This window comes from Lissotriton vulgaris, chromosome 5 (genome assembly GCF_964263255.1).
Source record: "Lissotriton vulgaris chromosome 5, aLisVul1.2, whole genome shotgun sequence".
In the NCBI taxonomy this organism is placed as follows: domain Eukaryota; kingdom Metazoa; phylum Chordata; class Amphibia; order Caudata; family Salamandridae; genus Lissotriton; species Lissotriton vulgaris.
Window position 1 is genome coordinate 1,175,083,975 of NC_141693.1, and position 15,814 is coordinate 1,175,099,788.

The following is a 15,814-nucleotide window of genomic DNA, read 5'->3' on the forward strand; positions in this document are numbered from 1 at the left end:
AATTTTGTTGTCTTAAAGCATCTTTTTTTTTATGTATATGTGGTCTTGATGTGCATATGTTTTTATAGCGAGTGATTTCAAGGATTTTGTTATCTTAGTAAGATTAAAACCATATATAATTGTCTATAATTGACCCCCGGACCTGCTTCTAAATTCATTGAAGCTCTCCTTGAAGTGGCAAACTCCTTAGTGGTGAGCTCGGCCAATTTCACCATATTAGGAGACCTTAATCTCCATTTCGACCTGAATCAAGATTCCACCATCAAAAACCTCCTGGCTGACCTATCAGCCTTACAACTCTACCCTTTGATCCAGGCCGCCACCCACTCGGCCGGGCATACACTAGACCCTGTCTTCACTAACATCCTGGAGACTATGACAGAAGCACCCAAACCTATGGGATGGACAGACCATTACCTAATTAAATTCACCATACTGATTACAGAAACATTCAAGAAGGCCGAACCTATTCGACACCTAAAAAGACCGTGGCACAAGCTTTCAACCAGTGACCTGCACTCCGCTCTTGTAAAATTCCGGCATGAGGCACATATGGACATCAACACTACATACGCTGCCTTCCATGACTGGATCACGAAGGGACTAGATGCCCTCATCCCTCTCAAATGGACTAAGGGACGTAGCTCCCCTTCCTACCCATGGTATAACGACACCTTAAAATCCATGCGGAAGGAATGCAAGAAAGCAGAGAGAGTCTGGAGATGAGAATACAATGATAGGGATAAAGCTTTATACCTGTCTAAACAAAAACTCTACCACAAAGCTATCTGCTCCGCGCGCGCCACCTTCTATGCAGAAGAAATTAACTCTAGCCCTAACCCCGCTAAAGTTGTTTTTAAACAAGTAGAAGAACTGCAGAGTAGCAGATCTTCCTCCTCCAGCATCACCTCCGCGCAACAATGTGAGGACCTTGCCACATTTTTCGTAGAAAAGGTGCAAAAAATCTACAAATCATTCCCACAGAACTCTTCTGTTCCACCTAACTTCCCTAACTCCATCAGTAATGGCACCACTATGATGCTCATACCTGAAATCTCACATGAGGATCTTACGAAGAAAGTCAAATCTTGATCTCCCGCAGACCCGATGGGGCCGGCCCAATTTGTCGAATCCCTAGAATTTTTTCTGCCTTCCTTGGCATCCATATTGAATCTCTCCTTCTCCTCGGCCAATGTCCCGACCACTTGGAAACAAGCCTGGGTCTCTCCCATCATTAAGAAGCCGACCCTGGACCCCTCCAAGTTGGAGAACTTTAGACCTATCTCACTGCTCCCATGGCTGTCTAAACTTGCAGAGGCCCACGTAAACATCATCCTATCCCAACACATGAATCATAATAACATCTTAGACCCATCCCAAAACGGAGTTAGGCCGGGCCACAGCACAGAGTCTGCCCTCTTAGCCACGTCTGAACACCTAAGGACGATATTGACGCCGGTCAAAGTGCTGCGCTGATTCTGTTAGACCTCAGCGCAGCCTTTGACATGGATTCCCATAACATACTGTTAAATCGTCTGGCTAATGTGGGAATCTCAGGTCTTGCCCTGGAATTGTTCCGCTCCTTCTTGAAAGACAGATCTTTCCGGGTGTCAGCTCCCCCATTTCTTTCCCAGCCCCACCCCATCGGACAGGGTGTCCCTCAGGGCTCTGCACTTAGCCCATCCCTTTTTAATCTATATGTGCAGCCACTCACTGCAGTGGCTAAAGAATGGGATCTCACACTGGTGTCATACGCAGATGACACGCAGCTGGCCATCACTCTCACTGAAGGCCCTTCCACCACGGCCTCAAGATTTAAAGATGGTCTGGCTGCCGTAGCCCAGTGGATGACGGACAACTGCCTGCAGCTTAATGCAGGAAAGACGGAGGTGCTGCTCCTCAGTAAGAACACCAGTTACTGGAACGAGCACTGGTGGCCTTCGTCGCTGCGCACCATCCCACCTCCTAAATCCCTGGTCAAAAACCTAGGCGTCTGGATGGACTCCTCACTTAGCTTCCAGACCCACACAAAAAAAAGTGGCAGCTACCTGTGTGGGCCTGCTGAGGAGCCTCAATCCAATACTCGGATTTTTCGACTCCAAGGTTCGTCAACTGATTGTCCAAGCCACAATTCTCTCCTGCTTGGACTACGCCAATGTCCTACTACTGGGCGCCAACAAAGCGGAGATAGCACGACTGCAACGCGTGCAGAACACACGGCAAGACCCTTGGTTGGTCTCCCCCGCAGATGTTCAGCCAGAGCTACAATTCGAAAACTGCACTGGCTACCCATCGAATCGCGAATCCAGTTCAAAACACTCATCATGACTTTTAAAATCCTTAAAACTGGACGCCCAGAACTACTCCGCCCACTCCTAACACCATATGTGCCTCAACGCAACCTACGCTCACTAGGTCAGCACCTACTGACACTACCCCGGACAAAGCTTGCCCGCACTGGCGGACGCTCCTTTAGGGTGTTGGGAGCCAAACTATGGAACACCCTTCCACTGAACATTCGCTCATTGAAAAATTTGACTGCCTTCCGGAAAGCCGTCAAAACCCACCTGTTCCCCTCTCCCTAGATCTCCTAGCTGTTTCCCTCTCTTCCTCTATTAGAGTTTGACGTGGTTTTCTTAGCGCCGGGACGCCTCTTTGCTGGGGCAGCTGTTGCGCTTTACCAAATGCTAACATAACATAACATATGCTTCTGTGGTATTCAATTGTGGTACATTTTATAATGTGTGAAAGTATTAGATTGTGAAAAGAGTGAGTGATTGTGGCTTTAATGTTCACCTAGAGAAGTCTTGAGGTATTTGGTTATGCTTCATTTGCCTCATCTAGTCTTGAGGACAACACCGCCACTAACCCGGCATCTGGGCGCAATGAGTGCTATGACTGTCATGTAGATTATCTGAGGGAAATCACCCTTATATGCTACAATACTCAACAATCAGGCAGGCAACCTATTGCTATATATGCGAATATGCAAACATTAAACATATCAAACAGCCGTAAAGTGCTACATAACCTCCCAGGGAAAGCATGGATCAAGTTCAAAGTCCTCTCTACCATTTACAAATCTTACTGGGAAACAGCACCAAGATACCTGCAAAAACAGCTCCCCATTTTGCCCCAACAAAAACCAGCACTTGACAATAGCCAAGCTTGTCACTCAGAAATGTTTCAAATGGCTAAACAAAGAGGGAGATTGCTGGGAGACTTCGGTTCCATTTTGTGCGTGTGATGGTGTGTGTGTGTGCATGTACCTGTGTGTACATCCTTGGGTATTTTTGTTCTGGAGCATGGAATTGTATGTGTGCTTGTGTTTTTGGTAGTTTCTGTATGTGTGCTTGTGTGTGTGTTCGTCTGTGCGTGTATGAGAGTGTGAGTGCATTTGTGTGTGCTTGTGCATGTCTGTGCATGTGATGGTGTTTGCGTGTGCTTGTACTTGGTGTACAGTACAATCCCCTGCCTGACCTCAAGATGGCTTCCATAGTGGTCCCCTCCACGTTGTTTTACTTCCCTGGGACAACAATTGGACATTGAGCAGACTTTGAACCTATCCCCTAACCTGCTTACACATCAGGGTGTGGACTCCCCCTGCCATCACCTACCCAGCCGGACCTTGGGCAGATTTACCCCTCATCTCTACCTCCTATCTTCCTCCTATCCATTTACCCTATCCCCTTACCCCTCCTTGCTCCATTCACCTTGTCCCCTATATTCTTTAAATGCTTTTCTTAATATTTATATAACTTTTAACCGATGTAAATTGCAACATTATTGTTCCTCATGTAAAAAGCTTTGTTTCCTTCGGGTCTAGCCAGCGCTATATAATAACTCATTAATAACTATGTTCCCATTTAGTACTCTTTCTCTCTTTGTCTACTTCCCTAGCTCCTATCCCCTCTCCCTTGAATCTCTCACCTTGCCTGCTAGTCTGCCTAGCCCCCTGTCCTTTGTGCCCTTTGACTAAGCACTCCTTCTCCCCTTCTTGGGGAAAGATCCAATATTTATACTTTGGAGTCTCAGCAAACCCGCTGAGAGAGTCCACTGCACCAAGGGAGCCACTCACAGCTGAGGTATGGTATGGCACCCTTTGCCAAAGCACTCCCTCTCCCCTTTTTGGTGAAGGATCCAGTATGTAGGCCTTGGAGTCACAGAGACCCCTCTGAGAGAGTCCATTGCGAAAAGGGAGCCTCCCGCAATAGAGATAGAGAAGGATACCACTTCCCCTGGGATCACAGCTTACTGGACTTTGGACGTTGCATTGACTCGTCTACTGGTTTGTGTATCTGTCACCCATACCTTCCTCTTTTAATGTTGTGTCCTTCACCCTCCCATTCTCTTTCCCGCCTTCATTACCTGTCTACTTCCTCAGCTCCTTCCACCTCCCCTGAATCTTTCCCCTTGCCTGCTTTTCCCCTTACGTATTTGTGCTTATTGTTTATCTCGACCTTACAAGTAACTCTGTTGCATTGCTCTAATGACTGTGTAACCTTTGTAACGATGTAACCTGTAACTATGATCTGATGCTCATGTAAAGCGCTCTGATACCTCCGGGTAAAACCTTTAAAATAAAAAAATAAAAAATTCAACCCAAGTCTGTGGACAAAGGCATATTACGCGTGTTCCAGGAAAGGTCTCAAAATGTAAGTGCTCTGCACTGCCCATAACTGTACAAGCGGGAGGTAGCGATTAAAAGACATTGGGCTGGAGTCTTCTGCTGTCCATTAGACTCTGACATCCCATATCTTCACAACTTCCAGGTTCCTATCTATCCCACTCTAAAGTAGCTGAAATATGAGATGCGCCTATACAAAACTGTCCTCACACATAAAAATATGTTAGTCAGCCTTTGCAAAGGGATTGTATAAAAAAACATGTTCCTGTTTGGCACTGACCATAGCATGAAGTGTGGTGAAACTCATTTTATACATTTCATAATTCACTAAACTGAACTCGGAGTTCCACAGCCCAGCCTTCGGCCTTGTTCCGCGACATGGTCATGCAACTCCTCACAGATTTGCTATATCATCATGATTTAAGGCAGGAGCTACATTATTCCATATCTGTTACACATAAAATACATTTTAACATCACCACCTTCTTCCTCCAGTCCATTTTAGATGCTTTTTTTCATTCTCGTTCAGATGTAGAAGTTCTTTGGTCATAGAAATGTCAAATAAATGTTGACTGTAGCAGGCACACAAATCATTATAAGTGTCAGGGAGGGAATATTCAACGGAAAATAAATATAAAAAGCTGGCTTTTCTCTTTACTGCTTAAGCAGCAAGGAGCGTCTTTTCATATTTGATTCTGGCTCAAGCCGAGGATTTCACACATCACAACTCATTTATAGTAGCTCGTTCCAGTAGAGTGGTGATGAAATCTTCTTTGTAGAGGTTTTTAGTGATGTCAATAGTCGACTGCAATACGAAAATTCGACGTGGATGAGTTTGTCATTATCACTGTTTCATAATGCAAATAACGCCATGGTGGGGAAGGATAACAGAGGAAAACGTAATTGGAAATCTAGAAACACTTACGATCGCAGGGCCTCATTTATGAAAAGTGACGCATCGCTGCGTGAAAACAGCGTCACTTTTCACTGCGCACTCCTTACGACATTCCTGATGCGTTATATTTAATGTATGACGCATCATGTCGCAAGGAGTTACAGATACGTCAGTATTTCTGACGTATCTGTAAGCGCAAAAGTGACGCATTGCTGGAGTGTGTCACAAAAGTGACGCAACTCCAGCAATGCGTCCTTTCACATGGGGAAAGCCCCATGTGAAAGGGCTTGCGTCAGTCTTACGCCTGCTATGAGGCAGGCGCAAGATTTTGACGCAACAGCGTCCTAAAAGTGAAGCAGTGAAATCTCATAGATTTCACTGCGTCACTATTACGAGGCTTTTTGCGGGGGAACGCCCCCTCTGCATACATTATACCTGACGCAGGTATAATGTGGCGCAGGGGTTTAAAAAGTGACGCATCTACCTAGATGCGTCACTTTTTAAATATGGCGCAACAAGGCGCATTTTTTACACCGCTGGTGCGTCACAAAAAGTGACGCAACGGCGGCGCAAAACTGACGCAAGGCCTTCATAAATAAGGCCCGCAGTGTTTAGGAGCATCCCACTCAAAATGAGGTGCTGGTAAGATTTGCTCTACTGTGTTTTTTGTGTTCACTGTTCTATAAACCATTTCCTGGTTGATTATAACATGCTTTATCATGGCTAAGCAACCTAACTAAAAAATTGCGTGCACAAAAATGACAGATTCTTGCGAATTACCACCTGTGATGCCATCTCGGGCGTCTGCCACATTAATAAACCAATCCACCTTTGCTTGGGTGGGCACCTGACCCGTTGCAGGCCGGTAGTTTCTTTTAGTACGCCGTTATCAATCTTGCTATATGCTCACGTCACTGAGGGTATATTTGCTCATGGTACATGTCTGCCTTCTTTTCAGGCCGCGGCCGGATTTCTTTTACCGCTGCTTCCCCGATGGAGTGATGAACTCGGAGATGCACTGCACAGGCGAGGCGGAACTGGTGTCCGAGGGCCGGAAGAGCTTTCCCAGCATCCACTCCTCCTGTAAGTGCCTCTTCTGCTCTCGGTACTCGCCTCTCTGCTTTACTCCTTTCCTTACGTCTACCTGAGCGTGAACAACCTGTGGCATGGGTGATGGGGTGACCACAGTCAGACATGATGTATCCATGGACGGATAGAGCACATTTCCCGGAGTGAGATAGAGCCTCTTTGAGTCACTGGGGATCCCTGTTTCTCTTTGTGATAACCAGTGAGCCCTCAAATTGACGGAATTACATCACATCCAAATCAATCAATAAAGTGAACATGGCCATAACCTTTCTTTTTTGCCTTGTGTTTCCATAAGCGCAATTTCCAACAAAGGTGGAGTAGCTGCAGCACAGCTCACTTAAGTTCATGCTCTGCTTTGCTTTTCAAGAAGCCTGGCTGATGAGGGGTGATGCCCAGAAACCGGTCCCAGGATGCTTGTTTCTGGTCCAGGGAGGACCTGGCTTGGCAGTTCGGCCTGGGCTGGTCCCAGGCACAGGGTCAAGATTGATTTGCATATGGCTGGGTCCAAACTGGGGTGGCGAAGTGAGCTAAAGAACTGTGACGGATTCAACCCAGATCTATAGACTGGAGGGGAATGTTTGATTTACTCTGCATTCTGTCCATCATCTGTGTATCTTTTGCTTGCTTTTCAACCAGGCACTGACTAATGAAAGCATGAACGTATTTTTATGTAGGTGGCTCATTTTTGCTTCTGTTCCCCAGCGCACAATTCATTTGTCAGCAATATGGTTCTCTGGTGTTAAATCTCTTCCAGCTTCATGTCCCCATCATTGCTTCAATGTTCCAGGCACCCTGCCCGCACGAACACACCTTTCCATTGTCTTCACCAAGCTGAGAATTCAAATTGTAGTGAAAATATTCTCAGTAGCTTTTTATGCTTCTTGTTTTTAAGTCTCGGTGTTGATTGATGCGTAAACAGCAGTAGAGGCAAAGCATTGCTTCAAATCTTCACAATGTAAGGCCTGAAGCATGGAAGTGACAAACAGCATCAGGTGTCCTCTCTCCCTCATTAGCGATGCTCTACATATATTCCATGGGACCTAATTATGTGAGTATAGCGCAGTGACTTTCCCTTCCTTCCGCTTCCTTTTTAGATTCCGCCTGCGCTGTGCTTGAGAAATCTATTGTTTTTAACATAAACTTAAAAGGGACTTGTCTCCTCCCTTTCCTGGTTTCTCATTGGTTCCTATGTGTACCACTTACCTTTCCACCATTTCTATTGGCTGTAGCATATTTTTCAGCATTCACCTATGCTTGTTCCTCGTCTGCTTCTCTTATCAGGTACTCTCTGCTGAAATACTGTTATCATCCGCTTTGGTGGAACTATATTTTCATAAACGTTTGCCTTTTACTATTGCAGCATATCTATACAACATTTTATCACCAGGAGAGATTACGTGATTTGCATAGAATCACAAGATGTTGCACAGCACTACCGAGACTCAAACCGGGATTCCCAGCTCTCGATTCAGCAGCTCTGGCAGCTGCACCACATTGTTATATCCTGTTACTTTTAAGTGCCTATGTTATTTATGCTTGTACCACTTTAACTGCATGAGCCATGCTGTGTTTCCTTTTAACTCTGCATTCTTAACAGAGCTTTGCTCATACAGCATTCTCCACTGTTAGTCAGTTGTAACCTGTGTCCTGCTGTGTCAGGACTGGATGCTGTGCTGCTCAATAAATCATCTTTAACTACAACTTCTTCCTTGGATCATTACAAAATTGGCGACGAGGATAACCTTACTCCAGCCATCTACAGCACAGGAGCGGAGTTTGAACCCATTTTTGGATGTGTTTACTTATTTTACAAAATTTTTTTACTGAACTGCCTGCCTTGAAGATACCAAGACATCCTGTACTACTTGCTTGTTTGTACCAACGTTTTCCTGCAATTTGGATGTTTTTGAGACTTTTATTTCCTTTTTCTGACCTGTAAAACTTTCTTGACATCTTTCAATTTGGTATTTTACAGTGCGATCTTTTCTCGAGCGTTCCTGCTGTCTTGACAACGCGACGTTTCTGCTGCCTTGACAACGCTCGTCATTGCCTCATTCCTTGACAACGCTTTGGTTGCCCAGCTCACACGTCATCATATCGAATTTGTAGCAGTGACGCGTTGACGCCTTGAACTTCTTCGGAGCCATTTCAGCTTTCAGCGCAACCCTTAGCAACACGCTACTATTTGGCTGTAGCTCCCAACAACGCCTCCGCGTCATCACTCAACAACGCCTCCGCGTCATCACCCTGTGTCACCAACCACGCTACCTGCTCGCACCTTCAAACAACGTCTTCGCGTCATCACGCACGCATTGTTTGGACGTCTGCACGCCGTGCCTCCATTTTGTTTCTTCGTTGCTAAGCAACTTCACACGGCGATCAACTTTCACGAAGGAACCCTTTCCAGGCATCGTTTTCCTTCGTTTCTTTTGGGTTTTACTTATTTTTTTAGCCCACAATATCAGCGCTTATTTTATTTGCGATTTATACGATTTACTTACCTCACCAAATTCTCCACAACCATTCTCAAAGCCACAGCTTCGCCTTTTTCTCCACTGACAAGCTACTGACTACGCTGATTTCAACTGGCCTAAGTACTGTTATATTTTACCTTTTCTACATATTTACATTCTGTACTTATTTTTTTTTATTTATTTATTTTATTTATTTATTAATTTAATATTACATTTCACTATTAACAATATGCAGTTTGACCCTCCTGCAAAGTTTTTACAAGTCAAGGGCGATCCACCTTTGCCTTGGTCAAGGTGGAAAGAGGAGTTTTTCAATTATATGAAAGCTATTGATGGAGAACGTATGGGTTCAGAAAGGAAAAAAAGCATTCTGTTACATTGTTTGGGCTCTGAGGGGCAGGAAATCTTTAGAACTTTGCCTCAATTTTCTGTACCTAGTGGTAGTGGTGACTCTGTAAACGTTTACACTGAAGCTCTTGGTAGATTAGAAAAACGTTTTAAGCCTACTGCTAACATTGCGTTAAATCGTTTTAGATTCTATACCAGAGCACAAAAACAAGAGGAATCCTTCGATGATTTTCTTACCGCCTTAAGAGCATTAACCTTACATTGCAATTTTGGTGCCATGGCAGATGAAATGATTCGTGATCAGATTATTGTCCATGTTAAAAACAAAAAAATTCAAGATAAGCTATGGTGTATAGGTGATCCAAATCTAGAAGAAACTATAGCTATTGCTAAGTCTACAGAAATGTCTGAGAAATGGATGAATATTGTAGTGAAACAAACATCTAATCCTCACTCTGTTAAATCCAACACTGAAGAAGAAGTGTGTATTGTTAAACCCAAAATTGATGAAAAAAGTGTTGTTCCTTTCCAATCTAAATTTAAAAATACTGTGGGTATTAACAATAGAAGATTTGATTCTAATAATTCATCATTTTTATGCTACAGATGTGGGAGTAGATCACATATAGCCTCTTTTCAGGGCTGTCCTGCCATAAACAGAACTTGTAATATTTGTAACAAGGTAGGACATTTTAGCAATGTATGTAGAGAAAGAAGATACATTTCTCAACCTCGTTCTGGACGATCTGTCACTCCCTCTTCCTCAAAGGTATCTTCCGTTGGGGTTGTTGAAGTACAACATGAAGTTGAACGTGGTTATGTTGTTTCTATTCTTGGATCAACCACTAAGAAATCTCCCAAATGTACTTTTCATGTCTCAGGTATTGCTATTGAACTCATGGTAGATTCAGGATCTCCATGGACAATTATTACCAAAGAATATTTTAACGAAAAGTTAACAAGTGTTTGCAATATTTCTGATTTACAACCTTCAGACATTTTAGCTGAAAGTTTCAATGGAAATATTATCGATATTGAAGGTTTCTTTGATGTTCTTTTATGTTTCAGAGGAAGATCAGCTCAAATTAAGCTTTATATAGCTATCAAAGGAGTCAATGTTCTGGGTTGGCATGATCAATGGGAACTTGGCATCACGTTAAATCCACGTGCCAAGGATCCCATCTCTCTATGTAGTGAACAAGATATGATTAATTCTGTTACTGATGTTAATGGGAAGGATGATGTAATTATTTCATGGAGTGAAAAGTTCAATAAAGTTTTCTGTGACCGTTTAGGAAGATTGGAAAATTTTGCACACAAAATTGTTCTCAAGGAGGGTGCTGTCCCAGTCAAACAAAAACTTAGGGGAGTTCCTTTAAATGTTAGGGATGAGCTAAAAGAAATGTTGGATGACCTACTCAAGGACAGTATTATAGAGCCCATTGAATCGTCAGAGTGGGTTTCGCCCATCGTGTTGGTGCGCAAACCTGACCAGAAATTGAGGGTCTGCATTGATTTGAGGGCTTTAAACTCTAATATTGTTATAGACTGTCATCCACTCCCTAATATTAATGAGCTAGTTTCCTTGTTTGATGGTGCGCAGATCTTTTCCACTTTGGACCTTAGATCTGCGTATCATCAAATTGAGCTTACTGAAGATTCCAAGAAATATACAGCCTTCATTACCCCTATGGGACTGTTTCAATATAGAAGGATGCCGTTTGGATTAGCATCCGCTGCCTCCGTTTTCCAACGTATTATGTTCCAAATCTTTAGGGATCTTGATAAATTCGTAAAATGCTTTCAGGATGACATTCTAATTTTTTCAAAAAATGAGGCCGAACATAGTTCACATTTAAGTATTGTATGCAAAAGATTGGAAAAATCTGGTCTTACCCTCAAAGCACACAAGTGCAAACTTTTTAGGAAGTCGGTGGAGTACTTAGGTCACACTTTGTCGGGGGAAGGTCTTGTTCCTAAAAAATCTAATGTTGAGGCCATCCTCTGTGCTCCAGCCCCAAAGAATAAGGAACATCTTCTCTCTTTCTCCGGGATGTGTGAATACTATAGTAAATTTGTTGTGAATTTTGCCACCAAGATGGAACCCCTAAGGAAACTGTTAAGACAGTGCAACGATTTTGTATGGGAAACTGAACAGGAAAAAGCTTTTACAGATATCAAACATGATATTGTTAATTCCCCGACTTTGAAACCATTTAGAATTGGAAAGAAATGCATCATCACCACTGATGCAAGTTTGTACGGTCTTGGGTGTGTGCTATCTCAGACTGATAATGTTGCAGAATGGAACGTAGCTTTCTCCTCCAGAACTTTGAGTGAAACTGAACGCAGATATGCGGTTATTGAACGTGAGTTGCTTTCTTGTGTGTGGGCCATTGAACACTATAGAATTTACATTTGGGGCAGTGAGTTTATTCTAAGAACGGACCACAAACCGTTGGTGCATATCCTATCAGCCGGGGGTGGTTGGAATTCGACAGCTAGGATTGCACGTCTTTCATCCAAGCTACAGGAGTACAATTTTAAGGTTGAATATATTCCAGGGAAGAAAAATGTCACTGCTGACTGTTTGTCACGTCTTCCGTGTGAAAGTAAAGTAGACAATGTGAATAGTCTTTCTGAAGTTGATTTTGTATTAGGGTTGACAGATTTAGTATCTCCCCAGTATCAAGATATTTCTGAACAGTTTTGGATAGAATGCCAGAATAAGGATGAGAAATTTGTTAAGCTGAAGAAATACCTTCTAGAAGGTTGGCCCAGCAAGAATAACGTTGAATATGATCTGCTACCATTTTACAACATAGCGGAAGAGTTATGGTGTGAAGGTGATTTGTTTTTCAAATCCGAAAAATGTATTCCACCAAGTGGGGTGCAAGAACTTATTCTCAAATTAGCACACAAGACCCATCCGGGAATCTCGGCCATGAAGCGTATTATAAGGTTACATTTCTGGTGGCCTGGAATGGATAGATTCATAGACCGTACTGTCAGAGAATGCAATGAGTGCTGTAACAGTGACAAGATGTTAAAATTACATGTTCCACCTCTTAAGACAGTGAAATGGCCAGAATTTCCGTGGAGCAAGGTAGCATTTGATATTTCAGGACCCTTCCAAGTGTTGCCTGAAAGTTCACGTTTTGCATTGGTCATCGTAGATTACCACTCTAAGTGGCCAGAAGTGAAATTTGTAGCCAAAATCACTTCTGAAGTTGTCATTTCTTTTTTTAAAGAAGTTTTCGCCAGGGAAGGCTGTCCTTCGGTATTGGTCTCTGATAATGGGGTGCAGTTAGTCTCCGCTGAAATGAAATTGTTCTTACAATCCTGTAACATCAAACACATGTGTACATCCCTTTACGAGCCACATGAGAACGGGCAGGTTGAGCGTTTCAACCGTGTTTTAAAGGGTTTTGTCTCTGATGCCATCAAAGAGAAAGGGGATTGGTTAAACCGTATCAGACAGAAACTTTGGACTTATCGTATAACTCCTCATAGCACTACTGAGATTAGTCCGTTCAAACTACTCAAAGGTAGGGATCCTGCGTCAGACACGTGCCCTTGGTGGTTCAAGGAAAAATGTGAAGCTCTGGTACAAAATAATGTAGACATCAAAGAAGTTGCAAAGAGAGTAAGTGGGAAACAAAGTAAATCTGAAGTTTGGTACAACAAGAAGTGGAAAACAAGAGAGCAATATTTGTGTGTTGGTGATTGGGTAAGAATCTTAAAACCTTTCTTAGTCACCAAAGGTACGAGTAAGTTTGGCAGACCTATTCAAATCAAAAGAGTTTTCAGTAACTCGGTTGTTACTCAGGATGGCAAGGTTTGGAATTCAAGCAGGGTTGCTAAATGTCCTACTCAAGATGTGTCCAAATTCCAACCTCATGCTATTCCTGATAGAGGTTACATTTCTGATGGTGGGTCTGATTCCTTTTCTGATTCTGTAGCTTCAAGGATCAAAGACGATAGGCGAATCAGAAGAAGACCAGTTTCTTTGCAAGATTTTGTATAGCTGTTTTTTGTTTTCTTTCTTTTGTTTTGGTCTGTAGCTCTTCCAGCTTTACACCTGTTACTTTCATTTAATGAGGGAGGTGTGTTATATCCTGTTACTTTTAAGTGCCTATGTTATTTATGCTTGTACCACTTTAACTGCATGAGCCATGCTGTGTTTCCTTTTAACTCTGCATTCTTAACAGAGCTTTGCTCATACAGCATTCTCCACTGTTAGTCAGTTGTAACCTGTGTCCTGCTGTGTCAGGACTGGATGCTGTGCTGCTCAATAAATCATCTTTAACTACAACTTCTTCCTTGGATCATTACACACATCCTCTCCAATCCTGTGTTATTCTTTTGTATTGTATTGTAATTGTATAGAGCGCTTACTACCCCTGACTAGGCGTCGAAGCGCTTCATCTGTCACAGAGCTCTTTCCTTCTGCCGGACGATGATTGATGAAAACAGCTCTTCATTCATTCCATAGATGAAACTAATGCATTACCAATGCTTGTTTTTCATTCTATGGTACCCACTGCCCCTGCCCAGGCATCTGGCACTGCCCATGCATCTTTGGTGCCTGATCTAAAGATGTTTTTTGGCCAGGTCAGAGCTGAAGTGTGCACATGCCTGTTCACAAGTTGATGCTCAACTTCTGCTCAAGGATATCCCCTGGGTCCTAGAGCCCTCCATTCACTGCAGTTTCCACACCTCTTGTGTGCCACTCCTAACATCTCATTATGTGGAAGCAGAATCTCACTTTAACCTTTCGTCAGCAGCTGCTGTATTCTGTTTACTAATTTGCCGCCCAGTCTTTAAGTCCACAGGCCTACCTCACATCATCACGTGCATTGCCAATCATGGGGTGGGTTCTCCTTGTAGAGTGGATTCATGTAAAATCTTCCCTAAAGGCTTGCCACTGGTAGGGGCGCATTGGACTGTCTTTAGAGGGGAGCATCGATCTCTAAATTCTAAAGTTCAAGCTGTGCATTTTATTGCACTAAAAATACAATATTGGCTATTCTTTCCTCTCACCGGGTTCCCTTGCTTTAGGTGCTTGAAATGCTCAGAGAGAGGGAGTTTTAGTCTGAGATTTATTGAAATTTACTTATGTCAGAAAAATTTGCCATATTTGATTGACACCAGTGGCGAGGATACACAGAAGACCACTGCACTTGAAGAAAAAACGTACAACAAGTCCACAAAAAACATTAATGGATTAATTTGGTGTTTTGATTGTCTGTCAAGCATTGTGATTTTACCACAACTTGGGAAACTGAGGAAAATTTGCAATATTTTGAGTTCCCAGTCAGTGTTGGAGATTTCTCCACCACAATGTTTGTAGCTATCCCCAGAGGAGCCCCCTTAAAGAGCTGTCTCTGCCAGAATATCCACCAATGACGGTCTCTCCAGCGGTGCCATTACTTCCAGTGGGGCACTGGGATTGTACCCCCAATTCAAAAATATATTTTCAGTAGCATCCACATATCTCATCATTCTTATATGCGAGGTAGTTGTTCTCGGCATGTTAATGAGACTCAGCTTACATTTCCAAGAGTGTCTGCCCCCTTCCCTTGGCAGTCTCTGTCAGAAGTAAGTCCTTATCGTAGTAATTCGACACAGCAGATAGTATGGAGCTGATCTTCTTCAAGTTTATTAGCAGAAAATAATTCTGGTCCTGGCAAGCCAGACTCAACCAGCTGCCTTGTTCCACCAGCCTCCTTCTTCCACCAGCCTCCTTCTTCCACCAGCCGCCTTGGAACCACATGAAGGCACCAACCTTAGATAGATAACAACCGAGGGCAATGTCACAGGGCTGGGAGAGTGGAAGAGCACAGGCTATATTAACAGAAGCCACACCATAAGAGTCCTCCTCTCATGGTGGTGCACCAGCCACTCTAGTGTGGTCTGGGCAGGTGGTCCGCCAACATTGCTGTCCTAGTTTCTCTACATTTGGATTGATTGGGTGGTGGAACCAGATGAAATGCCAGAGTTTAATAAAGGTCTACATGCCTTTTCTTTAGCATCAGAAAATTGATTTATTTTTATTAATCACAAGGTTGTGCACGTCTTCAAATAAATGGGGGCATTTTAATCCTAGCTCCCCATCTGTGTGTTTGTTTATTGACTTCTGGATTCTGTGATACCCCTGGGTCCTGGCTCAGCACCCCTGTCATTCTCACTTACAGTTTTCATGCTGATAAAAGAAGGAACGCCTTAAGCTGGATAATGTTTGCTTCGCCGATTTCTTTTTTTGTGTACGTATCAAGAATGTTAAAGCTATATGTGGTTAAATGCAGACATTACTATAGGGAAATCAAAAACTCAAAACCTGCTGCTGAGTTTGGAAAGCCTGGCGGGCGGGAGCAGTCA

General features: G+C 43.2%; 1 protein-coding gene across 1 annotated transcript in view; it reads left to right on the forward strand.

Moving 5' to 3' along the window:
- Positions 1-15,814, forward strand: part of PLPP4 (phospholipid phosphatase 4) — a 918,420-nt gene that overhangs the window by 629,608 nt on the left and 272,998 nt on the right. Inside the window, exon 5 of the mRNA XM_086920298.1 lies at positions 6,481-6,605. Within this exon, the coding sequence (XP_086776424.1) occupies positions 6,481-6,605 (125 nt within the window). The remainder of the gene's footprint in view (positions 1-6,480; positions 6,606-15,814) is intronic.